The 12,154-nt window shown below is 43.4% G+C and overlaps 1 protein-coding gene across 1 annotated transcript in view; it reads right to left on the bottom strand.

The window, feature by feature from the left end:
• GFRA1 (GDNF family receptor alpha 1) overlaps positions 1–11,004 on the bottom strand; it is a gene marked incomplete at its 5' end in the record, with an annotated part of 145,238 nt that extends 134,234 nt beyond the window's left edge. The window contains 3 exons of the mRNA XM_082486271.1: positions 8,199–8,282; positions 9,570–9,872; positions 10,965–11,004. Of these exons, the coding sequence (XP_082342397.1) occupies positions 8,199–8,282; positions 9,570–9,872; positions 10,965–11,004 (427 nt within the window). The remainder of the gene's footprint in view (positions 1–8,198; positions 8,283–9,569; positions 9,873–10,964) is intronic.
• Positions 11,005–12,154: the final 1,150 nt, after the last annotated feature.

Below are 12,154 nucleotides of genomic sequence, written 5' to 3'. Positions count from 1 at the left end.
AATTGTCAAAGCATCATAGTAACTAAAGAACTATTCCAAAAATAACTTAATTCTGTTAATGGCCTAGCATTATTGCTGCACTAGTTTCATCCACAGGAAATGCAAGAATATAAAAATAATACCAAAAAGCAAATAAAAAATAAATTACAGAATTAGTTTCCATAAACAAAAATGGTCATGTTTCTAAAAAACAAAGCTGTAAACACATTCCTTTCTAAAACAACATCATTTACATCTTAAAAGAAGAAACGTTGGATACTTATCACAAATAAGTTCTGCCTTACAAGCCAGAAAATCTTATTTCTTTTCATCACATACAGGCATTTTACTCTTAGCGTTTTTAACAGACTGTCAGCTCCTGACAGATACCACTGGCTCTTCCAAGACTGTCAAAGTTATCCCTGAGAGTCAAATACAAATAGGGTTATAAAAATAAAGTTTTAAAATATTTTAAAATGTAAAGAGCCAGAGTGCAAATCGCCTGCCGTAAACCGCGCCTTGCTGTGCCAGCAAGAGACAGAAAGCTGCAGGATACTGCTGGTTGGGGCACCGTTCCCCGCATTTCACCGGGGGACACGGCTTACAGAGAAGGCACTTCAGGAGCCCCCCGAGGAAGACTGCCGTAGAAACACGCCTGCTCGGCGCAGGCTTCTCCTCTGCGCCAGGCCTTACGCCACCTTTACCACCACAGTATTCCCAACAGTAGGCTCAGCACTGCGCCAAAGCTGCGCCACATAAACCACGGGCTTTTTCTCACTCCCACCATGGGATACCATCAGCAGCCCCGTTAACAGGCTGGTTGTGCCCAACTGCTTACCCCTGCCGCGCAGCGGTCTGTAGATACCTGACAAGACTGGGAACTTCCTGGCAAGCTCTGTGTTCCTAAGGTCCCCCGGCAGCCCGTGCCTGTTCCTGCTCACCACGTCCTTGAAATGGTGGTACCTCTCCCCGTGGGTAACCAGATTCTGCTTCCCTCCTCAGAGACCAGTCGGTACCCGATTCTCTCCTCGTAATCCCACCGATACCGCTAGCAGTACCTGTGTGCGCTTTTGCTCCTACTTCGGAGGAACTAATGTGGCACTTACGCAAACCGTAAAGCTGGCCTGTAATGGGAAACAAGAATATACGCTTCGCTGCTCGAAATCACATACCCATTTGCTCATTTGATATCTGCCCACCGCGCTATAATCGAGGCTTTCCTGGGAAGACACGGGTTAAAGGGATGGCAATTCCACTCCCCAAAGATGCTACTCTAGACATAGAAAATACCTGGTTCACTGTATGCCTTACATATTGTAAGCAAAATGCCTGGCCGTGCTTATTCAATTAGCCACCTCCCAACACCTTCCCTTGAGGATTCAGGAGAATACTGCTCTCCCTTGAGTTGCCTTCAAGGCTCCTAAGCATTCTCTCTTACTACCCCCAGCATCCAAGGAGGCACTGAATATTCATGCATAACTGCTGTGTGTTGTATCATCAGATGCTTCCTCCTTCCGTGGAACGGATTTCATCTTGCTTCCCGTGTTGACAAAGCCTGCCTAGGCTAGGCCAAGCAGAAGCGGCATTTGCTCAAAGCTGTGCATTTTAAATACTCGAGGAGCAAACCTTTTCTTCTGTCTTACTGATGTTCAAAAAAAACCGAGCAAAAAAGTTCCAATAATCTCACCAAGGAAAGAAATGTGGACTAAACTGAGGATATTTACATGTTCCTATTTGGGGTTCCAAGGCCTGTTCACCTTCCTGCTGAAGTTAAAGTGCATGAGCACTGCCTGTATAAGCTAGTCAATCGGCTATTTCAGCAAGGTACTTAATTCCCCTCTCATAATCAGATCGAGCTTCAAGAAATGCAGAAAACAGGAAATTCAAAGAGCTCCTGCAAGCCGACAGTCACCAAAGTGATTTTCTTTTGTGTGAAGCCCAATCTGATTATGAAAATGCAGAAGTGGAAATCGGCAACTAGTATCTATGCACTCTCGATAACTTGTTATCTGACTGGCAGCCAGCCTAGTTGTCTCTGCAAAGAAAACCTGCAGACCAAAATGTCAGAGAACACAAACATTGTGCACGGTCATATTAGACTCATTTTTGTCAAACTATTTTCATTTTGTTAAATGCAGCTAAAATAGGCGCCTGTGTTGTTCGGGGTTTTTTCTTGCAACAGGCAAAGGGCCTCAAATTTTCACTGGGGAAGAAGAGCTAGTCTGGACTTATAACTTTAAAACCAATATTATATATTGGTCCAAGGACTATTATTTTAATGTATGAGTTTAAAAAGTAAAATATAGTTGTGCATGTGAAAAATCTAGAGTAGGCTAAATTAACAACACGTTTTTACTTTTCTGTTATCAAAAGGCTCAACCTCACATCAGAAAACCAGAACTAAGCCCCCAAAAAATTACAACAGGAAACAGAATACATCATAATCAAATAAAAAGATTTTTATGTGTTATGTTTACTTCAGTGGGAACAGAATCAGATTGCAAGATTCCTGTTAACTTAATCTGGTTTATTGTTTATGAAATTGCGTGAATGTGCAAGGTAACTAACATGAAGTATCTTTTTTTAAGAAAAATAAACTGCAACAATATGGGAGGTAAGAGCTAATAAGAGCATTGTAAATAGCCAAGAGAAATCAACATTTTTAATATTTTGTAAATTAAATTGCCTTTGTAGAAACGGGGCATCTCAAATATTCTTACAGAAATGTCAGAAAAAGATGCAGTGTTAAATTAGAAAAATACGTAGCATTTGAAATATACACAGATTTAGGAATAGAACCAGGATTAGAGGCCTCAGGCAGTAGGATTTGGGGATGTCATACAGTATTAATTCATGCAAGAAGCCACTAATTCAAATGCCACAAACCCCAAAAGGAAAAAACAGTGAATCTGTTGGCTAGCACAGAGACTCTAACTTATCTTTTTGATAAACCATTTAAAAAATGCTATATACGGATTCAACAAAAGAGAAGTAATTTACCAGGTAGGAAAAAAAAAAGCAGCAAATGATAATTAAAGTGTCAGGGACCTGCTACCCAGAACACAGCTCTTACATTAGTTCAAGAATTGCAAAAATGAATGGGGAAACATTCAATTCTTGATTAAAAGAATTTTAGGGTTAGGAAAGTTTGGGCAAAATTAATGCACTATGACATGGTGTTTTGTAGTTCTACAGTCCCTCTTTACAAAGGTAGCAGAAAGAGAAGGTATGAGGAATCCTAAAGGACCTGAAGCACGCAGACAAGGAAGCTCTGTTTCTCTGGACCCTGAGAATTCCTATTGAAAAACCCCAACCTTCCTCCCCCACCTCTGCCAATAGCAACTTTTCCAAAAGGAAACATCTCTGTGATGTCTCTACTCCATCCCCGGAAAGGAAAAAGTAGTGAGGAGAGGCCAGATAGTTGTCACCCATACTCAGAACAGGTTTTATACTGGGGAGAGGCAAGTATCCCCTTAGAAAAGTCTGTCAAATCTTGAAGGAAGTGTTTTGCATACTGGACTTCATTCTTTCCCGGCATCGACCTTCTGACCTGTGAACAAACACCCATGACACAGGATTCCTAAAAGACTTCCAAAAATTCCCAGGAAGAAGGAAAAACAACTAACTGACCCGCTCTCCTTCTGAACAACGCAGAGATACTAGAGGGAGACCCGGACCCATCTTCATGAAATCCTACAGGAGGAGTGTGCATGAAACTGCCTAATTTAAACGCCACCAGCACTCACGCCCTTCTGAGAATTTCAGCACTGCTAACTTTTTATAGTCTCAGCCTTTTAAATACAATAAAAGGCCATCTTACTGACCTTAATTGTATGTATTTGTACTTACAGCCTATCCAGTATGCAAATCACACATGCTAACTTCATGTGCTGCGCTACCCGTGTTCTAATGTGGAATGATAGACGCAATGAGACACTCCACTAAGAAGCCCTGTGTGCTCTGCTGTCTACCGAATTCTTGCTTTTCATTGAGAAATTTACCATAATAAATATAAAATAAACCCTGTTCTAAATATAAGCTTCCATATACCTTCTGCAACAGAAGTTTCCCAAAGTTTCTAAGGAGTAAACAGCCTCCCATGAGAACGGCAGAATCACGAAACGCTCCTTTTGACATATAGTCATACAAGTCAGTTTCTTTCTCTCATTTGTTAATGATACAAAAGGCACTTTGCAAAAACAGTTTACTACACCGAAAAGAAATATTGGCAAAATAATTAATTTCTACCTGTCTGGCATTTTAGCAACTAGAAACAAGACATAACTAGCAGCATTTACCAGACCAAACCTCCACACTTTACCAGCAAAACCTACGTGGTTTAGGAAATATTCTGATTTATGTAGCTTGTTCTATAGGATTATTTCTGAACATAATAGATGTAAAAGAAAGAAGAAAAGATAGACAACGCTGAACAATGTGATAATAAGCCTGTGATTAACTAGGCAACTTAAAAGGGAATCCATGGGAGGACAGCATTATGTCATCCTAAATACGTTGATATAAATAGTCCATTCTTTTTAACTTGAAGGTAAAAAAAGTGGCGTACCACTTCATGGATATGGCTTAAGGCATTTTATTCAGCTTTAGTGGCTCTCCATTTTGTGTTGAAATGAATGAGACATTTCAGAAACCTTTATTTTGTAAGTATTTCTGCAGGTACGTTAAGCTGCAGTTTTTATGCAGGATATTTTCTTACAACATGCCACAGAGATGACCGCCATACTGTATCAGTTGATACCAAAATAATAAGGTCTCTTCCAGTTGCAAGGCTCAGCGTCAAACACAATCCAAATTCAAAAGGCAAGCTGTTCCCCAGGTAGTGAAAAGCTGTGGATAGCTTTAACAAGTGACTAATTCAAGCATCTATCATTAATCTGGTGTGAAACTCACCTCTGAAATCCAATCAACAGATTTTGCATTTACTGTAGTTGTGACAGAAGTCAATGGCCTTAAAATGTTTTCACCTCTCAGAAGTTGTTAAGGTTTAAGCAAAAATGCCTGTTTAAGCAAAATCTTTACATCATAATAACTAACCCAAATCTGTTACTCTCTAAAACATATGCACCCAAGTCTTCAGCAATTTGAAGAGCTGCCTACCAGCAAGAAATTCACACCCTTGAGGCAGAAGCACCACAGCAGACATAGTAGTTCTAAAGAGAATTCAGACCTAGACGTGCCCAAAACGAAAAATAAGACAGCCCCGTCCTTCAACTGGGGAGACTCACAGTCCTGGATTTGGCCATGTGAGGTCTCAGAGAACTAACTTTATAGAAGGAGCTGAATTATGAACTTAAAGTGTAGACAGAAAGGAAGGAAGATCAGACCCTCACTCATGATACGTCATCAGAAGTAAAACACACACTGAAGCCACATTCCTATTTTAGCCAACAATTCTTTTTTTCTTATAAATTACAGTTTTCTTTACAAATTTAGTAGTGATTCAAATGCAAAATTAATGCTTGTTAGTATCTAAATATATGATACTCTGGGCATAATAGGTAGTACCACAATAAATAATTTTGTGGGTTTAGATTTTTCTTTCCTGTGGTGTTGGACATTGTTTTCAGTTTTACATAGAACACTGAGGTTATCCTTCTAGTTCTAGACTAACTACACCACTAGTCCCAGTATAACATAGACCACTTAAAAATATAAAGCAAAGCTTCACTTCAGTAACACGACTGCATCACTTGTAACATTAACGTAATGGGAACTGGAGAGAAACTACAAACTTAGTAACAGGTTTAGCAATATATTCTTGATTTTTGTTTTAAATCAACGTGATGCTTGAACTATTAATGAGAAAATGGCATCCTATTTCCATAGAGGATGTAATTTTGAACAGCCTTCAGTAGAAAATTAGATCAACTTTAACTGCTTTTAAAAACTGCCCTCCGTTTCTTTGACTTACGTACGCTGCAAAAGAATTATGCAACACACAAAACAGTCATCTTAGCCAATGCTTTCCCCTTTTTATGTACCATAAAAGACAACTGTTGTGATTTTCTGTGTGATTTTACTGATTTCTTGTGATTTTACTGTCTCAAACATAAATAAAAAATGGCAAAAGCATTACACTTGATATATACCAAGTCATACAGTACCACAGAATAGCCTTTGTGAGATGAAAGGGTTAATCGCTGCTTTTAATTACACCCAAGTTAACGTCAGTGAGAGTGAATAGTGCAGCAACATCTATAAACACAGTGACCACATCAGCAGAACACCAGTTATGAAACCCCTGCCTACACTGCTTGTACAGGGTTGTTTTGTTTTGTTTTGTTTGAATCCAGACACAAAAATCTTACCAAGTTCTGCTGTTTAGGGTATTTGCAGAGCCCTGCAAAAAAATCTGTAAGACTAGGCAGCTTTAAAGAACGTAACGCGCAGTAGTAACCATGACAATAAGAAAAATGCTTTTGCTAATCTTTTTCTTTCAGATGACAATACTTCCAAATGCTGGTGGTTTTCCACTGTATTCCAACTTTTGTTCGTTGCTGTCTGTGACTCTAGGCCTCCAGTCCTTGTAAGCCTGAAACTTCTGACAAAGTGAACAGCAATTTGGGGCGCACCAGTAACACAGAATGAGTCCTAACCGGTCCAGCAGCATCTTAAGTGACTGCGGGAGGATGGACATCACTTGTTGGCGACTATGTCTTATTTCATTGTTGCACAGAATGGGCAGGAAAAAAAAATCATTACATTTTTGAGATAATTACTTTGCAAGTAAATGGGGAATCTAAAAAACAAGGGAAAGGCAGAGTGTACGTAGGGTATTTCTATGGTCATCATAAAACTGCTGAGGTAGGTTAGAGTTTGGCCCTCAGCAGGCTGACCATAAACTTTAAGAAAACAGCCTGGAACTCCTCTGCATTGTTTTGGTCTTGGGGGGGCTTAAGCAACAAAAAATAATATAATTAAAGATTCTTCAAAAATTAATCTTTGTTCTCTACTATTTCTCCAACAGACTTGCTCATCAAACTAGGATAATGCTTTCAAAAGATGTATGTGATTTGGATCTGAAGCCACATTTTGAAAAGTGACTAAACCGCTGATTTTCAAAGGCATTAAGACACCTAAAGATGCATTAAGCACTTAGAATTTTTAAAACTGCCTGGGCATCTAACACCTATTTAAATCACTTAGTCCTTTCTGAAAATCCCAATGGGCAGTCATCTACATTTTATGTGTCTATATGCCTTTGAAAATCTGTACCATTAAATACTTAACAACCTAAGTCTCCCTGGCTTTTAATGAGACTTAGGGTCCTAAAATGTGTAAGTACTTCTGAAAATTGGTCAAGCCACTCTCTCTGGTCTTTTCTTCTTTCTTTTAAAGAGCCATATACTAATGCTTATCCATGGCATGTCAGTTAATGACAGGTTCAGCACTGTCAGACTTACAGGTTATACTGTGCACATTCAATTTTTCGATGTAACCAAACAAATAAAAGTCCTGAGTACCGACTGCATCCTCGTAAGACTTTCTGAAACTCCAAAAAAGAAAACGAGTTCCAACCTGTAACCTCTGTGAATGCCTAAAAATCATTGTTTCAATAAGTATGATCGATAAATAATTTAGGCTGATAAAAAACAAACAGCATAGTTTAATTACCGAGCAACAGATTCAAATTGCTACAAGCAAGTTCTGAAAGACAGCCACACAGCAACAAAAATGTTCAGAAAAAAACTAGAAAAAGAAGGAAGTTGTGAACAGGCTCTTTAAACAGGCAGCAGCTCCAGAGAAGAAGATGAGCCTTAATTCTGAAATTTCTTATAAGAAATATTTCTTCTTTAAAGCATTCCCTTATGCAAACATTCGAAAGATTTATCTTCTGATCTTTTTTAATGTCAATGGGAGGTAACTTGCACTGACCACATTCCCAAAAAGGAACTGATTTGTAAATTAGGAACGCGGGGAATCAGATTGCCACCTACAGGAAAATTTAGCATTTATTGTCAAGAATGACTCAAAAAGAATACAAATTGCCATCCTGCCAAGCACTCTTTCAGTTTTAGTTGCACAAAAGAAAATACTAATTGGTTTTGAAATAATAACTATATCATGAACTTCCTAAATCCAGAAAGCCATTAACATTTCTTTTTATTTAAGAGAATATTGATTGAAAGTTCCATAATTCAACTACAAAGCAGCAGATTGTAATCATGTTTCAGTTAAAGAATTTTAAATCTGCTTACCTGATACAATTGGTGCTAGCCTGAATATGTCTGATAGTCTGCTGTTAACTGGCTCATAGGGGGAATCTTCAAGCAAGTCATTTCCTAAAGACAAAAAAAAATTTGATTTTTTTTAATGCAAGAATCCAGGATAAGATTCTGTTGTTTACTTTTACTCTGAAATAAAGCTACTCTGTAACTCCAAAAGATATTCTTTTCGAATTTGTGTGGCTATTTCTCCTCAGAGCATTATCTATAAAAACACCTGAAAGAAGCAAGTTGTTTAGCCCCGCCACTAGTTTTTTTTCTCTCCTTCCTCCATGGATAAGGTCATAATTTGCAGAGACAGCCTGTGACATCACAGGGACTGTCCTATCTCATGCCGGCAGGAGAGAAGCTGTAGCAAGGATGTTCCTCTTCACTCACCCCAACAACAGAGCCCTTTTTTAGAGGAGCAGCCCAGGTTATAGCCAAAAACTAGCATGTTCGGAATAAAACACTCCTAACAAGATGCTGTTGGGAGGGAATTTTTTTTGACGCAGAAAATGTCCTAGAGTCCTGTAATTTATTATGTGAGTTAGAACAAAAATATATATTGACTCATTAAAACATTCCAGTTGATGCCTGGATAAATGAACAGAAAGGGATTCCCTTTCTGCAGAGGCAGCTACAGAAAAGAGTTAAATGGGGACCACAGTGAAGTAAAAGATTGCATCTTCAGCTCCAGGGCCACAGCAAAACAGGGCTAAAAATGGTATCTCTCATATTAGGACCTGACTGTTCTCAGTAGAGTATGGGAAATTTGCCAGTGACATCAAGAACAGAAGTCCCGAGTCAATCACTGTCATATCCCTTCTAACTGCCACTTCTACACACTCTAGGAAGCACAAACTTCTTTTTTTGTGCCTCAGCACGCCCAGGGAATATTGCTAGCGAACACAGGAAAGGAAAGAATAAAGTTTTCCTTAAAACAATGCTCCTCTTCATACTACATTTGACTTTCAGCAAAGAGCTACGAAACTAATTCCAGTGTCCTTGTGAGGTGAGTCCTAATTAAGGAGTTTAAATATTATTAGGAAAATGTCCCCAAATGATTGTTTTTGTAGCTCTGGCACTTGCTAGTGCCCTTCTCTTTTGACTCTGCTTTAGAGAGGTCAGCTGGGTCCCCTGGAGGAAACCCTCACTGTGGATTTCCCAAGGACAGGACACGGAGCAGCAGCTGTTCTTGAGTCGGATGAAAGGTCCTCAGTTTGCAGCTGAAGAGCACAATGTGAATTACAGGGTCAGCCCCTCGCTTTAGCCTCGGTGGCAGCAGCTAGCTGCGGATGCGAGGGGCTGCAAAATCACACACCGCGTTAGGGGAGTGGAACGTTTCTGTGTTTTGCAACGTACCCTGTAAGCTCTGGTACATGCTCCAGTAAATGCGCAGGCAGTTTTTCTCCTTCTTCATGCCCCTCTTACAGCGGCAGTTGTACAGAGATTTCTGCTTGAGAGCTTCCATGGCACTTTTGCATTCGTCCTTCGCCTCCAGGCCTGTCGCCCGGCTGAAGTTGCTCTCTTTGCCGGCTACACACTGCCTCAGTGTCCTGTATTTAGTACTACAGCTCTGCTCCTTGAGACACTGATCGCTGGCTTTCACGCAGTCGAGGCGGTCCCCCCCAGGCAGCCCGCTCACTTCTGCGGACAGCAGCACGTCTAGAGAGAGGAGACACAAACCAACAAACTCTCGTTGAGGGATGAGGCTGCTTTAAGCAGGGCTCCAAAGCAGGCATCTGGGAAGCACAAGGCACCTCCTCACGCAGCACATGCCGACCGCCCCGTGGGCAGCACCTTGCAAACCTCCCGGCTTCACGCTACACCGTAGGAAAAAAAGCACAGGGGGTTCTCATGGTCTTAGATCCGCTTTTGTGGTACCCCAAGGAAACGGTGTGTTTTAACCCCGGCTGGCTGATTTATGAGAAAACAAAAAAAGGAAAGAAAACCCACAGGGGTTAATGTGCCTGACAAAACAAGCGTTCGTTATTCCTTAGATCCGCTTTGGTGAAAATAATAACCTTGCCGTTCGAGTGTTTAACTGAGGGGTTAAATATTCGGCCTCGCTTTCCACAAGAGCTTTGCTGTAATTTCAATTACATCCACGAACAACCCGCTCAGAGAGGTAAGTATCCTCACTGATTGATATTAGCCTCTTTTTGCGTCAGTCACTTTTAAAAGGCTGTACACATTTTTGCTTATTCTACATGTATAAAGGTAGAATTTATGACTCCCCCCCTCCATTTCTCTCCACCTATGATGTTTTTGCAGGAGAACAAAGCAAATTACATTAACTCTCTCCTCTCAGTCGTGCCCCCTGTCACGCTCCCTCAGACACACACAGATGGAAACGCAAACCTCTCCTGTGGAAAGGAGACCAGTTTGGGCTGCAAACCCCTCGTAGTTGGGCAGGCTGCCAGATTCAGGTGAAGATGTAATCCTTCAACTGGCCCTTGTCACCCGCCCCCCCCACCCCCCCTCAAGCAGTCTTATTTTATCAAAATGAAAAGTTTCCCTGTAACTTGCGAGAACCCAATTTAACAAGAGGCTACACAGGCAAGTATCTAAGTCTGTAATCTCCCAGAGCTTTAAATGTAGACTGGGCGAACTGATGTGAGGTAGAGCAGCAAAAACTATTGGAAACTTCACTGTTCTGCCTAAACAATAGCCTGACAACCATCAGACATCCGATCCCATAAAACCCATGCTTTGCTTTATGAAGCGATGTGCACAAATCAGACGCCAGCAACTTACCCACTAAGGGCAAAGCGAAGTACAAGATAGCGAGAAACATCTTGCTGTCTTCGGATGGTTTCCCCAAACGAGCTGATGTGCCACAACAAAGAGGATCAGCATGTAGATATTCCAAACCCGCCGAGGTCCAAAGACTCCAAGTTCAGATCCATTGAATTCAAGGGGAGGGGGGAGAAAACCACCCTCTCGCCTCTTCACCGCTACCACCACCGGCGGCAGGAGCAGCGACGCAAACGCTGAGCCTTTTCCCTTAGATTTCAGGTCTGAGCAACCTGAAAACACAAGCGCTGACTTCAGTGAGGGAGCGAGAGAGGCGCACGCACGGGTATATGTGTGTGCGAGTGAGCAAGCGGCAGCGGGGCAGGAGCGCCGGTCGCCTCCTTGGGTGGGCAGCGCCTGTTCCCAGGGAGGGACCGAGAGCACACACGGAGGGGAGGAGGGGAGGGGGCGAGGGGGGGGGACGACGATATCCGCGGCGCCCGCCCGCCCGCCCCCGGCCCCGCAGCCGGGGTGAGTCGCTGCCGGCCCCGCAGGCAGTCGCAGCCCGTGGCTGGGGCTCCCCAGGGCTGTCCGAGTCCCCCGGGGCAATTCGCCTCTTCCGCGCTCCCCGCCCCCAATCCGCAACTTTATTTATTCGCTTGGGCCGGGGCGGGGAGGCGGTGCACAGGGGACCGCGCAGTTTGCGCGGTGCGCTCGCCTCCGCCGCCAGGCAACGGGTCGGGGCGCGGCGGGGGCAGGTGCCGCGCTGCCGGCAGCGGCTGAGAAAGTTTGGCAGGAGAAATCGGGACGGGCGAGAGAAGGGGAAAGGGAGGGGAAGAGGAAGCTCAGCGGGAGGCGCGGAGCACCCGGCGGGAGCGGCTGCTCCGGTTCCGCCGACCGAGGCGGAGCGGCCGCGGCTCCGGGAGCATCCCGGGGCGCTGGGGGCGGCGGGAGCGTTTCCGAGAGGAATCCGCCGCCAACTGACCGAGTCTGCGGGAGAGGCGGCGGGGCGGATGCCGCTGCCCGCGCCCGGTGGAGATCACCCCGCGCACCGCCCGTCCGCCATCCGCGGGGAATCGGCGGCGACGGCCTCCCCCTGCCGGCCCCGCCGCCACCCGCGGGTGGTGCCCGGGGCTGCGACCCCGCGGGGCGGCGAGGGAGGGGGTAAAGGGAGGAGACACCGCTCGTCTTTCCCCCGCAGCACTCCCTCG

Source organism: Vanellus vanellus (assembly GCF_965231255.1).
Source record: "Vanellus vanellus genome assembly, chromosome: 7".
Taxonomy (NCBI): domain Eukaryota; kingdom Metazoa; phylum Chordata; class Aves; order Charadriiformes; family Charadriidae; genus Vanellus; species Vanellus vanellus.
The sequence above is the reverse complement of the archived record's forward strand: the minus strand, read 5'-3'. Positions and strand labels throughout refer to the sequence as shown.